Raw genomic sequence first — 18,089 nt, forward strand, 5'->3', positions numbered from 1 at the left:
TATGAAATGGGGCTTTCATGAGATTAAGAGTTAATTTAAAATAGAGGGCTATGAGTAGCAAATTGGAAATGCTGGGATCTGGGGGTTTGGGTTCTTCTAGCAGACAAGGTTCAATAGGCAGCGAGCTTTGGATAGAGGAGGAAAAAACTTTTGTTGCTAATTGCCTTTCTAAAATTGTTGAAGCCATGGACAATCTCAAAAAAAAATATGACCATAACTTCGCGACCTTTGAGAAGAAATTGAAAAGCATTAAAGATACTATTCAATCCATCATGTCTCTCAAGCACAGGGTTATCAAGACTATTGCTAATAGTATGAATACCATGGTGGGGAATTTAGAGAAGGGCTATCAAGGCAACTTGGTTGTGGACCTAGATTTGGATAAGGAAAAGGGTAACGAAGAGGCATCTGGTACCAGTAAGAGAACCCGTGTGAATATAAAGCGGAAGGCTAAAAACCTCCATAGAATATTCAAGATTTGTAGAAGGTGGCTCAAAACATGAACAAGCTGGAAGCAGAGGAATTTGGCTTAACTTCCCAATTTTTTCTAGGTTTCTTCTAGTCTTTTAGGCTATTTTCTGCTGGTGTTGGGCTGCCGATGTCTCTGTTTCTTTTTTTGGGCAGCGTTTTGTCTGGTTGTTAAGCTATCATGTTTAATTCGGGTTTTGACCTTCTATAAAGGGTTTCGAGTCCCTTCAAAACCTGTTTTTTTCGTAATAAAAAACTGTCAAATTTAAGATAAAAAATAAGAATTTATATTAACATTTTCACGCCATTACATTTCCAATACTCTTCATAACGCTGAAGGCATATTACACTCACATAATGGATGCACAAATATGTGTTAATAAAAACCAGAATCATTAATTTTGACGTGTTTGTGACACTTAAATGCATGGAAAGCAAAAATAAATATTTTATTGATTTTCTCCTCTCGACTACCACTATTAATTAATTTTATCTATCTCCATCATACTAATAGTTAACTTCTTAATTATGTCAATCTAATATTATAATAATAATATAAAGATATGATAATATAATAATAATAATAATAATTAGTCTTAATAGATTTTTTTTTTTGCTTTGGTGAAGAGTTTAGTAGAAATATAAAAACACTAAAATATAGTAATATCTTAATAATAATTTAATATTGATTACAATATCATAATATAATAATAATTTTTTTTTTTTTTAGATAAGTCATAGCCTGAAGCGATATTTTTTAGCTTTTTCCTAAAGCTAAGAATCAGTCGAGTAGACTCCAACCCAACCGGATCATCCTCATAATAATAATTTAATATATTTTTAAGTGGAATAATGAACAAATATGATATCTTCGACATACTTTACCTATATTTTTCTAAAAATAAATATACTAGTAATATGAAAAATCAATATTAATATAATGAATCAAATACTCTTCATGTAAATTATAAAAATAGATATACTAATAATATGGAGAATCAAATATTAATATGATGAATCAAATACTCTTCATGTGAAATATAGTATCTATAAATTGCATAAAAGACAAATATGCAAAGGTGAGGCATTAGATAGTGTAGAAGTATATATGGGTATGGGTGGAGTTGAAGAAGATAGTCTTCCCATGGGGAGGACAAAATGGTCGGTGTGTGGTTTGGTTTAGACCTGGTCACCAATGGGACCGCCCCGGGGCGCCTGCAAAGTTATGAATTAGAGTTAGGTGAGTTTCACGTCCGCGGCACAGCAACAACAACATTGCCAAACATGGGACAGCTGGCAAGGGAAAGCTGTGTGTCAAAACTTTCTCACATCTAACCAGGCTTTACAGATCTGCGGAGGGGAGGGGAATCGACCCCGCGACATTTGCCTGCCTTCTTATCAGCTGTTCGAATCGCGCCACCGCCGCCTCGCGTGGAAGGGTTATTTTCTTCTTCCTCTCTCTCTTCCTCACGCAAATGTTGATATCCGCCTCTTTGTCAGTCCATGATAGATGCTCGTGTTTTTCCGAGGAGTAGCTCAAATGATGGCCACACTGCTCATTCCCCACGGTAAGAATATTTCGTTTATTTCTATTTAACAGCTTCTCCATGTTGACAAACTATATGATCAAAACCTTTTTCTTTTTCGTATGGGTAAAACCAGTGTTCATTAAGTTGAGTTCCAATATATATAATATAGTCAATTCTACGATACCTGTTTTGTTTATCAATTAGAAACTTTAAGATTGTGCATTGAAGAAATAGTATGTGAAAAAAATAGTTCTTCAAATATTTTGACATACTGCCTGAGACGAGGATTGCAAATTAGGGGCACTTATTCAGATTAATACTTTAGAAGTAGCTGAGGTTCTCATCGATTTATTTGTAAAAGCTGCTCACAATAATGCTTGCTTATACTTTCTTGCAAGAAGTATCCGCATTTGTACAGTTGAGTACCCAGTCTTAGCTGGTGCATGGTATCAAAGTCAGACTATGAGTCCCAACCATAAACAAGGCAGAACAATTCCCACCGGACCAGCTTAAGGTTATTTGCAAGAACAAACTCTCAAAAATGGAGTTCCTTGCCAAGCCCTCCAGTTCATGGTTTCAGTGAAGAACTCTGCTCTTCAAGTAGTTGGTTCTGGACCATATGAAAGACGGGAGCTCAACTCCAAGCAGGAGGTCCTAGCGTCTAGTCCAAACTTTTGCTTACTAGCTTGTTCCTTGAAAATCAACATGCCCGATCCATCATTAGCATAAAAAAGACGTATTATAATTCTGCACTGCAGATCCTTATATAATAACTCCTCACAAGTGCACGGATGTCTTTTTCATTAATTTCCATGACAATGTGTTGAAGCCATTTTCTTTGTTATTGTTATGTGGCGAAATCAATGGCAGGAGCAACATGTACAATTTAAAGCTGGGCCGTTTGATGTTGTGTAAACACGAAATCAGGCTTTTTTATTATTGAATAAATGGTTTTACACATAAATCAGTTTTAAATTTTATATAAAAGATAAAATTTTCACAGTTTTTATGTGACATGTTTTAGAAAGTAAAAACACGTTTATGTATGCAAAGGACTGACCAAACCAATTAGGTACTTGGCCAAGCTAGTGGTTAATCTCAAACGGCTGCTAAGCCACTTAGTATATGAAAGAACATTACAAAATACAATCCAGCTATCGAGCTAACAAAGGAGGGTAGAAGAGGATCACTGCTCTAGTCTGCACAATCCTTGCAGAATACCTTAAAAGGGTTGATACGATTCAAAGTTTTCTTTTTCTAAAGAATGGTTTAGGCTAAGAAGGTTTGATTGTACATTTCTGATTCTACTAGTACCTCTTGTAGCATCTATCGTAAATGATTCTTGAGAAATAGAGAGACAACTGATAATGTGAATCTGTCCTGTAGTCTAGATTGTCAAGGGTGAGGAGGGCAGTTTAACATAGGTATGGGAATCAAAGATTCGAGTTTATGAATAGGAGCGTCTAAAATTCTCTAACAGGCACTCTTTGAGAGCAACTCTAATTAGTTGTCACAGTCTGTTACTAGAGTAAACAACAGGTGCTTGACGCCCTACGCTTGATCAAATTGTTTGACCCCTGCTGGAATTAAGGTGTTTTTTTTTGGATTAATTAGACCTTTAGACACACTTAGATAGAAAGGTTCTCCATCGCAGCCAAATTCAAGAATTGATTCATAGAAGAGGAAGAACCAAACATTGTAACATCCAAGGAAAGGAATTTGAGGCCTTGAAGCATAGGTATGGGTTGCGTGGTTTAAGAGTTTTCTTTTGGCATGGCATTACGAATCACAACAAACACATTGCCAGCAGCCACAATTAATACTTACTAGACCAAAGCCACATACTAGGGAGCAGAACATACAACACAACAAAAAATGTAAACCATCGAAACATGAAAAAATTGGAGCTCACACACATTACTAGACTTGACAAATATACAGAACACAAACAACGCAAATGAGTCATGAAAATCCCTCGTAAGCCATGTTATGAAATAATGCAAATTTAAAAACCCACACGCCAGAGCTTGGAATGAGGACCACCTGTCCTCAAAAAAGGAAGGCTTGAAAATATACTTTAGTAACAACCCCCAAAAATGCAAACCCAAAATTTCTCTTACTTTAACAATTGATTGAGCATGTAAAATGATAAACACATGCAAGTCCAATTAGATAAATATTGTTGAAATTTTTGTCATTGATGTTAAGGTTTAATTGAGCTGGTTGCCTTTTTGGTTGAGCTGTCTACTTGCTAGCTTGAGCTACTTGAGCTCCTTGCCTTCTTGCTTGAGGTGCTTAGTTTCCTGCTTCAGCTGGTTGGGTGTGTGCTTGAGTTGCCTGTGTGTTTGCTTGAGCTGTGTGTGTGTGTCAGCTTCAGCTGTTTCTGTGCTTGCTTGTCTGACTCAGTAGCTTATTTGTCTTCTACTTGTGCCAAATCAGACCTTATGCCAAGTCATGGTTAGAATATTCTAAGGGGCCCGTTTTCTAATTTGGTCTCATATTTCATCGCCGATTGATAAAGGAGTAAATGGGATATGTGTTTCTTTCAAATTAAATACACCTCCTCTATGGTTTCAAATCAGCATCGATTTTATTGAAAATGATTTATTGGAATTGTTTTTTTCTGCTGATTAATGAGTAATATGGCATGGGTAAGAAACGTGCCTTCTATTTTAAAATTGAATATCGTTAATGGCTGGACGTGTTCATCCAATTAATCTTTGTAATGGTTTGTGGGCTGTACGAATTTATTTGGTGTGCTTTTGAATATTATAAAAAAAACGTAATGCTTTTTGAAAGTAATGGGTATCGCAATTTTCTTAAAAGGGATGAGTCATGGTCTTTCTAAAAACAGATTCATAACGGTGCTGTAGAATGGAGCTAGCGTTTTGTAAGTTTTTTTTGGCGTGGGATTTGCTGGTACTGTTGTGCGTTAACTATCGAGCTGAGTCTTGCATCGGATATTTTTTTGTGACATCTTCATTCTGGAGAATAAGAATAAGTTGCCAATATTAAAAAAAAATATACACAGTGTGGGTGCTGTAACAGGTAATGATGAATAGCAAAAGGAGTTCGTTGATATGAACATGGTGCAAGATATGGAGTGCAGTTATTAGTAACACAAAAAGGTTTTTATAGTGAGCTGTTCAAGATGTGGGTGAATCATGTCAATTCAAAATTACAGAAATACACAGGGATAGTTGGAGGATATGAAAATTATGCCTATGTTGCAGAGTGGGCTAAAAAAATTCAAGCCAGGTTGTAAATGATGTGTTTTTGAGATATAATTTGTTTTTTCAAATACTAGTGTCTGGTTGGTGTGCTGGTGTGGTGTGTTCTGTTGCATCAAGGAGACTAGTTCAGATTGTTTCAGATTTGTCATTGAAGAAATTCGTTTCAGGTTGCAGCAGAGTGATTAATAATATATTTCTGAGCAGTATCAATCAGTTTTAATAAAGAGTGTTTTTGAAAGTTTAAAATTGGTGCTTCTGAAGATTGAAGTTAATGCTTCTAGTACATGAAGTTTGTGCATGTGGTGTCTGAAGTTGGTGCTTTGAAATGGTTGGTTCCCTTTGTGAGTTGAAGCTCACTTTTGTATCATTGGGTTGGTGACCATTTATTGGAGATTAATAAGAACTTTTTAATGCCATGGGTTTTTACCCGAAAGGGTTTTCCACAAGAAATCTTGTGTTCTTGTCTTACTGGTCATTCTCTGTGATTAATTTTTTTTTATTCTGCTTTTGTCTGTTGAAAAGTCTTGAAATATTGATTCACCCCCCCTCTCAGTATTTCTTGTGTGCTTCTCAATTGATATCAGAGCCAGATACCTTCTACAAAATCTTAAAAGTTTGAAGGTCGATCCCCATAAGCACACTAGATGAATGTGCGCGAAGGACGTGCCACAAATAGAGCTCCTCTGTTTGATGGATCCAACCATGCTTTTTGGTGTGTCAGAATGTAAGAATACTTGATATCTCTTGGATTTGATGTCTGGAATAGTGTGGTGTCAGGTGATACAGCTCCTCAAAATCCTCCATCCACTGCTGATGAAAAGAGAGCTTTTGAAAGCAATGCTAAGGCTATGAATGCAATACTATGTGGATTGTCAGAATCTTAATTTGTTGAAGTCATGCACTGTGATAGTGCATTACAGTGCTCAAGTCATGTGGGATAAACTCAAGAATGCCTATAAGGAGATGAAAAGGTGAAGAAAGTCAAGCTTCAAATTCATAGGATGCAATTCGAAAGTCTGAAAATGAAAGAAGAAGAAAATGTTGTAGCCTATTTTCTAGGGTAGATGAAGTAGTGAATTCTCTTAAAAGGTCTTGGTGAGAAGGTTGAATATAGTTTGGTTATTCATAAAATCTTAAGGTCTTGACCTTTAAGATTTGATGCAAAGATTTCAGCCATAGAGGAGATGGTTGACCTTGATAAAATGTCCATTGACAAGATCCATAGTATATTGATTATATATTAGATGAGGACAAACACAAAATCTTCGAAAAGGGACACTGCCTTCAAAGCTTCAAAGAAAGGCAAATAAAAGGAGCAAGCTTCAAGTGACAGTTCGAATGATGATTAAGACTCAGAAGAATCTTTGTTCATGAAAAGCTTGAAGAAGGATTTCAGCAAACAAAAGAAGATGCCTCTAAAATGTTTCAATTGTGGAAAGGCTGGACATTTTGTTGCAGAGGACATCAGTTATGAGAAAAAAATAGAAAACAATGGCAAGAAGTATAAAGGAAAAGATAAAAACACGTGGAAATCCAAAAGAAGTCTATACTCAAAAGAAGAAAGTGATTCATTAGAAGGAAGTGATGAAATTCTGTTTATTGCTATGGAAGAAGAACCTGTTGAAAATCAGTCACTAGAGAATGAAGTGTTAAATTTGTGCCCTAGTTCAGTAATCAGATTTGTAACATTTAATTATTTGTTGTCATTTAGTAAACCATAATCAAGTAAATTCAAGAATGAACCAAGAAAGCAAGAGACAAACACAAATACCCTGGGAAAACCTCCAAGGAGGAAAAACCCAGCATTAAAGACCTACAGGTCAGATTATGTATTCAATCTTAATTGCACAAATACAATACTTAGCTTGCTTCTCCAGATCTGATCCCTTTTTGTATATCAGATTTGCCTTTCCAAATACTTCAAGTCTGCACCAAAATGCCTTATATCCTCTTGGACAAGTTCGCACAATCCTCTTTAGTAATTTCGCACCTTTAGTTGCAGAGCTAGTTCGCTCCTTTAGTTGCAGAGCTAGTTCGCTGATTGCATGAGAGATGAAGTGATTAATTGTGTTTGCAATTTACCTTTATTTATATGAGACTTTAACCCATATATCCTAGGTTGGCCTTAATCCTTTTTGGCGCCAATTTACTTTATTGAGGCGTGGTGCTTTTAGTGTGGTGTGGAGGATGGGGCCGGACTTGTCTTGGGGGCACGCTACCCCTTTAAGATAGGACCCAGTCCTATATGGGTTCGGATGTTGCCTTAAGGCAATCCGAACCCATCTTACCTAGTTATAAATAACACTCCCTCTTAACTAGGGAAAAAGAGAATACATAATTTGAACCTTTAGAGTTCCATCTAGCACACAAGCATAGAATGGATCTAGCACACAAGCATAGAATTACATCTTCCACCTAACACACAAGCATAGGATGGTTCTAGCACACAAGCATAGAAAGTGTAATACACAAGTGGGTCTTTACATAATTACAATTTTCCATCTAGCACACAAGCATAGATTGGATACTTTTCATTCTTGCACACAATCAAAGAATGATCAAAGCGCAGTAGATAGAGTCACTGAGATTGGAGCTCCCTCTCAATCAGGGTTAGCATCAACTATTGAATCCTGATTTTCAACCACCATATCATTATTGTCAGATAATGAACCTTTAGATCTTTTGAAAGCAATATCTTCTTCATAGCATACCTTTGACCTGAAATGTAGATCCTGAAGGCTTTGGAAGATTCACTGTATCCCACTAAGATGCCTTTCTTTCCAGAGGGATCCAACTTGGTTCGTTTTTCTTTAGGCACATGAACATACACCGGGCTCCCGAATATCCTTAGGTGACTGATGTCAGGTTTGATTCCTGTAAAGGCTTCTTCAGGAGTTACATCCTTTAGAGCACGATGAGGACATCTATTCTGAATGTAAACTGCTGTTTTGGATGCTTCCACCCATAGAAAAGGTTGCAGGTCTTGATCATGAATCATGGCTCTTGCAGTTTCAACAATGGTCCTGTTCTTTCTTTCAACAACTCCATTTTGCTAAGGATTGTAGGGAACACAGAACTCCCTCTTAATTCCTGCCTTAACACAAAAATCATAGAAACTACTTGAGGTGTACTCACCTCCATTGTCAGACCTTAAACATTTAATTCGATTTCCTGTAGTGTTTTCAACTAAGGCCTTGGAATTCTTTAAATCTGTTTAGGACTTCTTCAAACTCTTTAGATTTAAGAAAGTAAATCCATGTTTTCCTAGAGAAATCATCTATGAAGATAACATAATAAAGGAAGCCGCTAGGAGATGCTACAGACATAGGACCACATAAATTTGAATGAATAAGTTCTAACTTTTCTTTAGCCCTACTATCGTTTTTATGAAAAGGGTTCTTTACATTCTTACCCATTGTACAACCTTTACAAGCATCATCATGAGATAAACTAAGTTTAGGCATACCTTTAACCATTTTACCGAGAGAGGGAAGAGTTTGAAAGTGTAGATGTCCAAGTCTTCTATGCCATAACTCGCATGATTCAGGGCCTCATGGACGAGAGCTTGAATTGGATTAGCTGCAAGCTTATATAAACTATCACATCTATTTCCAATAACACGAGCAGTTTTGAAATTAGATTTCTTAGACCAAGCAAGTACTTTCCCTTCAGAAAATGCTATTTGCAAACCCTTATCTTCAAAGGCAGAAATGGAAATAAGATTTCTTTTAATACTGGGTACAAAAAGTATATCACAGAGTTGTAAGGAAATACCAGAATCTAGTTTTAAAGAGGTAGTACCAGAACCTTTTACCAAGTATCGAGCATCATCACCGATTACCACATGAAGGTTGGTGTCCTTTTCAATCTGATCTGAAAGATGCTCACGAAAACCTGATATGTGTCTGGGGGCACCACTGTCAATTATCGAAGTATTACTGTCCGTAGGAACATTGCTGGATAGAGCAGAGATAAGAAGATAATCCTCACTTTGTTCGGCAACTTCATTTAAATTGACTTCCCTTTCCTTGGGATCATTCTGACAATCTCTGGCATAGTGACCATACTTATCACATCTGAAGCAACAAATGTGAGAGGAATCTCTTGACTTCTTCCTTGGATCATAGGAGGAGGATCTAAAATCTTTGCTTCTCTTTTCTTTCTTCCAATGTCCACCTTTCCTAGATTTAGCTAAGAGAACATGATTATCATCTTTGTGAGAGTTCTTGAGTTTTCCTCTTACCTCAATTCGAGATTCCTCTTCAATGCAATCAGATTGAAGACGCTCAAAGTTGGGACGATCGGCTCTTCCACCAATGCTACGAATGAATGGTTCCCATTCATCAGGTAGACCATTTAATGCAATCATAACAAGATCTTTATCCGAAATTTGGCAATCAAGAGTACTTAGCTTGTCCTTTAGTTCATTGATCTTCATGAAGTAGGTTATGATTGAGTCTTCTTCTTTCATTTTCATGTGAAGAAGCTGCTGCCTTAGAGCAAGAGCCCTGCTGAGGTTGTTGACTTCATACATCCCTTCCAAGTGTTTGATCATTTCCTTGGCAGACGCAAATTTTGATATGACAGTGACAAGATGATTCTTGACGGATTCAATTATGATCTTCCTAGCCTTGAGGGAGTCTTTCTTGAACTGCTTCAGCTTTTCAGCATCTTCTGGAGGGGATAGCCTTTCTTCTTCTATGAATTTCAGCAGATCATTCTCTTCAAGGATCAATAGAATACGAACTTTTCAAGCAGCAAAATCAAGGGCTCCATCAAGTCTATCTTCAGCCCTCAAACCTGACATTTTAATCTGAAAACAAACAACAACTATATGCAACAAATGATTTACTAAAATCTGAAGTTAGTGACACCTTAGCTTTGATACCATGTTAAATTTGTGCCCTAGTTCAGTAATCAGATTTGTAACATTTAATTATTTGTTGTCATTTAGTAAATCATAATCAAATAAATTCAAGAATGAACCAAGAAAGCAAGAGACAAACACAAATACACTGGGAAAACCTCCAAGGAGGAAAAACCCAGCATTAAAGACCCACAGGTCAGATTATGTATTCAATCTTAATTGCACAAATACAATACTTAGCTTGCTTCTCCAGATCTGATCCCTTTTTGTATATCAGATTTGCCTTTATAAATACTTCAAGTCTGCACCAAAATGCCTTATATCCTCTTGGACAAGTTCGCACAATCCTCTTTAGTAATTTCGCACCTTTAGTTGCAGAGCTAGTTCGCTGATTGCATGAGAGATGAAGTGATTAATTGTGTTTGCAATTTACCTTTATTTATATGAGACTTTAACCCATATATCCTAGGTTGGCCTTAATCCTTTTTGGTGCCAATTTACTTTATTGAGGTGTGGTGCTTTTAGTGTGGCGTGGAGGATGGGGCCGGACGTGTCTTGGGGGCATGCTACCCCTTTAAGATAGGACCCAGTCCTCTATGGGTTCGGATGTTACCTTAAGGCAATCCGAACCCATCTTACCTAGTTATAAACAACATGAAGAACATGCCGATGAAGAAGAGGAAGAAGTTGACTTTGAGATGGAATTGATAGTTGCTCTTGCTGAGATCAAGAAATTAAAGAAATAAAACCAAGACTTGAAGTTGCTGCTCCAAGAAGAAAGTGAAGTAAAAACAAGAAAGTCCCATGCACTTGAAGATGCTGAAAAACTTTTGAATGATTTAAAAATTCAGAATGGAGAAGCTAAGAAGATTCAAGAGTATCTAAAAAATCAGATGAAGCCGAAGGAAGAAAACTGTGAGGAGATTGGAAGCTGAAATTGTCTCTCTCAGGATGATAGGCAAATCTTCAACATTGCTGAACCATGAAAAGATAATCAAAAAAGTTCTTTATCTTTGGATAATCTATTAGCCTTACAATAACAATCATTGGATAAAGGTGGAGTTGGCCTTGAAGAAGGTCAATGTTTTAACTCGCTTAAAGAAGAACAATAGGCTCTTAATGGTGGTAGCTCAAGGGATTCTTTTACAAAAATCAGAAATTAAGGTTTCAGACAACCTCCTACTTCTAGACAAGCACATTTTACCAGGTCTAATAACACTTTCTTTTATGGTTATTGTTATGCTTGTAATTACTTTGGGCACAAGGCTATGAATTGTAGAGTGCCTATTAGAATTGATTTTAGATTTGTGAACAAGAACTCTTTTGCTCCTTTGAGGAATTATAATGTTGTTTGTTATAAGTGTAATAACATTGGACACAATGCAAGGTTTTGTAAGAATGGCATGGCAGATTTCTCAAAAAAGGGTGTTAAGAACAATGCTAAGGAAACTAAAGTGTGGAGGAAGAAAGAGAAAGAGGCTGAAATGAAGTCTCTGATTATGCATACAACCCTTCTTGCACAAAATGAGAAAGATATTTGGTATGTGGATAGTGGCTGCTTCAGACACATGACCAGAGATGAGAGTAAGTTCTTGACTCACAAGAAATCCAATGGTTGCAAGGTAAGGTTTGGTGGAAATTCATCTGCAAAGGTACCTGGAAAAGGTACTCTTATGTTGAATGATGGAAAGACTAAAGTTGAGAATGTGCTGTTTGTAGAAGGCTTAAAACACAATTTGCTTAGTGTTAGTTTGTTGTGTGATTAGGGACATAGCTTAATCTTCAGTTCAGATTGTTGCAAAATTAGTAAAAATGGTGTTCATATTGCTGATGCTAGTAGGGCAGCGAACAATTTGTACATTCTTGATGATGTTAATAGTGAAATTTGTTGTTTGAGTCTACTTGATGAATCTTGGTTGTGGCACAGGAGATTTGGACATATAAATTTTGATAGTCTTATTCAGATCAACAAGAAGGAAGCAGTAAGGGACTTGCTTAAACTTACTAAACCATCTTACACCATGTGCAAGGATTGTCAATTTGGGCAAACAAACTCGTAAGAGTTGTAAATCAAAGGAGCACTCAAGCACGAAGCCTTTAGAGCTGATACACACTGATTTGTGTGGTCCCACAAGAACTGCAAGCTTGCAAGGTGAAAAATACTTTATGCTTTTAATTGATGATTTCTCACGTATGACTTGGGTTACTTTTTTGAAGGAAAAATCAGAGGCGTTGGAGAAGTTCAAAGATTTTAATGCCTTGGTAGAGAATGAGAAAGGTCTGAAAATCAAGTGCCTACGTTTAGACGATGGAGGTGAGTTTACCTCAAATGACTTTGTGAGTTTTTGTAAGAAGTTTGGAATCAAAAGACATAATTTAGCTGCCAGAACACCTCAACAAAATGGGGTTGTTGAGAGGAAGAATAGATCAGTCCAAGAGATGGCACGAAGTATGATGAATGAATCTAAGATAAGTGATTGCTTTTGGAAGGAGGTAGTCCATACAACTGTCTACATTCAGAATAGAGGTTTGATTAGAGTCAAGCACAACAAGTCACCTTATGAACTATGGAATGGTAGGGCAGCGTTCGTTAAGCATTTTAAAGTTTTTGGCAGCCCTTGTTATACTAAGAGAGATGAGGATAATTTAGGCAAATTTGATCGTAGAGCTGATGAAGGTATTTTTCTAGGATATTCTTCAAAAAGTAAAGCCTACAAATGTTTTAACAAGAGATTGCATAAGATAGTTGAAAGCAATAATATGAAAATTCATGAGATTGCTAACTCCTCTAAAAAGTTGCAAAAATGTGATGATGACTTGCAGAATGGTGAGGCTGAAAGTGTTGATCAGCAAATTCCTACTAGTGTGCAAGTTGGGACAGCAAAACAGTCAAAATGAAGGAGTTGGTACACTTTTAGAAGGTGAAATAGCAGCTAATCAGTTAACAGCAGATTCATCAGCTGGACATACATCCCCATGTGATCAAAATAGGACTACAATTAGAACCTCACTTAAGACTTATTCTAGATTTGTTGAAAAAAATCATCCAATCAATCAGATTTTACAAGAGGACAGACCTAGATCAACAAGAAGGAATGTGAATTACTATGAGGATGATGACATCTCCTTGCTGTCCATGATTGAACCAAAAAACTTTGAAGAGGTAGCATAAGACAAAAATCTTGGGTAGCAGCTATGAAAGAAGACTTAGATCAGATTCAAAAGTGTGGAACTTGGGAACTTGTCCAAAGGCCTAAGGACAAGAATGTGATTGGCACAAAGTGGGTCTTCAAGAATAAATTGAATGAGGATGTCCAAGTGGTGAGAAACAAGGCAAGGTTAGTGTGTAAGGGATATGCCCAAGTTGAAGGTATTGATTTCGATGAAACCTTTGCTCCTGTTGTTCGTTTAGAGGCAATCAAAATGTTGTTAACTTTTGCCTCCTTTAAAGGTTTTAAAGTTTTTCAAATGGATGTCAAATCTGCCTTCTTGAATGGAAATCTGAATGAAGAAGTTTATGTAGAACAACTTGATGAATTTGTATTATCAGCAAATCAATATTATGTATGCAAATTGAAAAAGGCCCTTTATGGCCTCAAACAAGTACCATGCACTTGGTATGATAGGATGGATTGTTATTTGCAACAGTTTGGATTCAAAAGGGGCATAGCGGACAACAACTTGTATGTTAAAGACATATGCTGATGGTAGTTGTTTATGTTGATGATCTAAGTTTTGGTAGTGACTGTGAACAGATGTGTGAAGTTTTTGCTACCAACATGAAGATGGAGTTTGAAATGTCAATATTGGGAGAGTTATCTTTCTTTATTGGGCTGCAAATTTATCAATCTAAGGAAGGTATTTTTATTTCCCAAACTAAATACATTAGAGAGATATTGAAGAGATTTAAAATGGAAGAGTGTACTCTTGTAAGGATTCCTATGGTAACAGGCTGCAAATTTAGTAAGGATGATGAGTCTTCCGATGCTAATTAAACTTTTTACAGGTCTATGATAGGAAGTTTGTTGTATGTTACAGCCACTAGACCTGATATAATGCAGGTTGTAGGATATGTTGCTAGATTCCAGGCTTCTCGTAAGGACACCCATGTTCATGAAGTTAAAAGAATTTTCAAATACCTCAAAGGTACTATGGAGTATGGGTTTTGGTATCCTAGTGGAAATGATTTCTCACTTACAACCTATATAGATGCAGATTAGGGAGGCTCGATTGATGATAGGAAGAGCACAAGTGGAGGTGCTTTCTTCCTTGGGAGGTGTTTAGTATCATGGCATAGTATAAAGCAATCATTTGTTTCTCTCTCAACAGTTGAAATAAAATACATTGCAGCTGCACACAGGTTCTTTGGATAAAGAAGACATTGAAAGACATTAAGGTAGATTTTAGTCATCTTATTTCTATATTTTGTGATAATACGAGTGCTATCAACATATCTAAAAATCCTATTTTGCACTCTAGAACCAAGCATATTCCTATCAAGTATCATTTTTTGTGGGAACAAGTTAGTAATCATCAAGTTAAACTTGAATATATATCTTCTAAAGATCAGATTGCAGATGTTTACCAAGCCCTTGCCAAGAGATACATTTGAAAAGTTGAGACAAAAGTTAGGAGTGGTTTCACTCCATCATTGAAGAGTTGTATTGCTTAGGGGGAGTATCTATTGCATTATTTTATGCCCCTTTGCAGGTTTAATCATAGATTTGTATCAGTTTTTGGTTAATTGCAGCTTTGTATCAGTCATTGATGTCGAAGGGGGAGTAGGATCTCAAGGGGAGGAGTATTGTTTTCTTGGTTTCGGGAGGTTGCAGAAGGAGATGGAGTTGCCATCAATGACAAAGGGGGAGTTTGTTGGAATTTTTGTCATTGATACCAAGGTTTAAGCTGATTTTTCATTACTGGTGATTTGAGCTGGTTGCCTTTTTGGTTGAGCTGTCTACTTGTTAGCTTGAGCTGCTTGAGCTCCTTGCCTTCTTGCTCGAGGTGCTTAGTTACCCGCTTCAGCTGGTTGGGTGTGTGCTTGAGCTGCCTGTGTGTTTGCTTGAGCTGTGTGTGTGTCAGCTTCAGCTGTTTGTGTGCCTGCTTGTCTGACTCAACAACTCATTTGTCTTCTACCTTTGCCAAATCAGACCAAGTCATGGTTTGAATATTCTATGGGTCCCATTTTCTAATTTGGTCTCATATTTCATCGCCGATTAATAAAGGAGTAAATGGGATATGCGTTTCTTTTAAATTAAATACACCTCTTCTATGGTTTCAAATCAGCATTGAGTTTATTGAAAATTATTTATTGGAGTTGTTTTTTTCTGCTGATTGATGAGTAAGACGGCATGGGTTAGAAACGTGCCTTCTAATTTAAAATCGAATATCTTTAATAGTTGGACGTGTTCATCCAATTATTCTTTGTAATGGTTTGTGGGCTGTTCGAATTTATTTGGTGTGCTTTTGATTCTTTAAAAAAAAATGGAATGTTTTTTGAAAGTAATGGGTATCATGTTTTTAAAAAAAAGGTTGAGTTGTGGTCTTTCTAAAAACAGATTCTTAACGGTTCTGTAGAATGATAAGCTAGCATTTTGTAAGTTGTTTTTTGGCGTGGGATTTGCTAGCATTGCCGTGGGTTAACTATCGAGCTGAGACTTGCATTGGATATATTTTTGTGACATCTTCGTTTTGGAGAAATAGAATAAGTTGTCGATATTAAAAAAATAATATACCTAGCGTGGGTGCTGTATTGGGTAGAGATGAATCGCAAAAGGAGTTCGTTGATATGAACATGGTGCAAGATATGGAGTGCAATTATTAGTAACGCAAAAAAGTTTTTATAGTGAGCTGTTCAAGATATGGGTGAATCATGTCAATTCAAAATTACAGAGATACATGGGGACAGTTGGAGGATATGAAAATTATGCCTATGTTGCAGTGGGTTAAAAAAATCAAGCTAGGTTGTAAATGATGTGTTGTTGAGATATAAATTGTTTTTTCAAATAGTAGTGTCTGGTTGGTATGCTGGTGTGGTGTGTTTTGTTGCATTAAGAAGACTCGTTCAGATTGTTTCAGATTTGTCATTAAAGATATTCGTTTCAGGTTGCAGCAGAGTGATTAATAATATATTTCTGAGCATTATCAATCAATTATAATAAAGAGTGTTTTTGAAAGTTTAAAATTGGTGCTTTTGAAGATTGAAGTTAATGCGTCTAGTATACGAAGTTTGTGTATGTGGTGTATGAAGTTGGTGCTTTGAAAGGGTTGGTGCCCTTTGTGAGTTGAAGCTCACTTTTGTATCATTGGGTTGGTCCCCATTTGTTTGAGATTAATAAGAGCTTTTGGGTTATCCTCGAAAAATCTTGTGTTCTTGTCTTACTCGTCATTCTCTGTGATTAATTTGTTTTTATTCGTCGAAAAGTCCTGAAATACCGATTCAGCCCCCCTCTCAGTATTTCCTGAGTGCTCCTCAAATATAAAGTCATTTCCAAAACAAGTCAAATCCCATAAATTCATCCATAGATCAATCACAATGAAGTATTAATATCAATGACTAGAATGAGCTTATAGCACAATCATATAATGCCCAAATCACTAATACACCCAATAAATTTTTTGGGAATTAGTGTTCACATAATTGTTTAGGCTAACTATAAAGTTGTTGACAAAATTATTTATGTTATTGTTAGTGTGGTATGCTAGAATTTTACAGAATAATAGTAATATATATTATTAGTTGTATGAGAGATTATAGTTATGTGAGTTGTTAGAAGTCCAAGGAAGCAATAATTGTTTGGGGAATTAATCGGCAAAACAAAAGTATAAGATTTTTTCAAAAAAATCGGAAAAAACCGGATTTACAAAAAAATGTAAAAAGTTGCAGAAAAACAATCAAAAACTACTTTTTTTTGATATTTTAGGGCATTTCCATAGCATAGAGATATTGTAGGCAAATAAAATAGACACTTGAACACATGAATTGTAGGAAATAGATTTTCGTTGTTTATATTCATATCACTGATTACGTTGCACAAAATATACTACACCATAAATAATATCTAGATGGTAATAGATGTCAAAATGTCAATTACGATATAGTTTGTGACTTTGAACAAAGTCAGCCTGTAAGCTAAGTACAAAATTCCAAAATATCAAATGTAGGCAATTATATGCTAGAGGGCAGGAGGCCCTCCTGGGTGAAAGCCTCTCCTAATTCGTTCAACCCATTCAACACCCACGTTGGCTTCCGTCATGAGATCAAAATCTTTAGTCTCAAGCGGATGATCATTATCAACATCATCATCATCATCAGTAGCAATCAACTCACACTCTGGATATATCTCATCGAGGTCAATTGGCAAGTCTTCCTCAATAGTTCCTGACTTTGCCCATGTAGAAATTAGTGTTTGCCTTACAAGTGAAAAACACAATGAATAGTGAATACAATTTAAAAAGCTGCAACTATATATTAATATTCTCACCTTGAGCTTTCCTTATCTTCAAGCGGAGGTTGTGATGAACAAATACCAAGTCATTCATCTATTGTTGTGATAGGCGATTGTGTTTCTTGGAATGTACGTGTTAAAAAACACTCCAATTATGCTCACAAGCTGATGAGCTGCATGGTTGGCTCAAAATGCGCATTGCCATCCAACTTAAATTTGGTATTTCGTTTTCAAAAGAAGCCCACCATGCAGCTGAAAAACACATTATATGGAGATGATATTGTAAGACTAAGAATATCTTATAATCTTAACAAACTTAATGAGCATGTTGGCAAAATAAAGAGATTGTCAAAAGTTTATAGAGTGTACCTAGTTGAATGGTCTTTCTGTTTTGTATAGCAGCCCTAGAAGAGAGAAAACCCTTAGCATGCTTCTACACTTCCAACTCTATCGTAGCCGTATCAAATTTTTCCAAGTTAGGAAACATTTTTTCCATGCACTTGAAGAAGCTTTGTTTGATCTCAGCATCAATTTCCATGAAGTC

General features: G+C 36.3%; 1 protein-coding gene across 2 annotated transcripts in view; it reads left to right on the plus strand.

Annotated features, from left to right (window-relative positions):
* The first annotated feature begins 1,603 nt into the window (after window positions 1–1,603).
* The window catches only part of LOC131061511 (uncharacterized GPI-anchored protein At1g61900), a 54,203-nt gene continuing 37,717 nt past the window's right edge, over window positions 1,604–18,089 (plus strand). The window contains exon 1 of one of the 2 annotated variants that reach the window (XM_057995231.2): window positions 1,604–2,036. In XM_057995231.2, coding sequence (XP_057851214.1) covers window positions 1,979–2,036 — 58 coding nt within the window. In that variant the 5' untranslated portion in view covers window positions 1,604–1,978. The remainder of the gene's footprint in view (window positions 2,037–18,089) is intronic. The other variant, XM_057995230.2, reaches the window with a different exon arrangement.

Source organism: Cryptomeria japonica, chromosome 8 (genome assembly GCF_030272615.1).
Source record: "Cryptomeria japonica chromosome 8, Sugi_1.0, whole genome shotgun sequence".
In the NCBI taxonomy this organism is placed as follows: domain Eukaryota; kingdom Viridiplantae; phylum Streptophyta; class Pinopsida; order Cupressales; family Cupressaceae; genus Cryptomeria; species Cryptomeria japonica.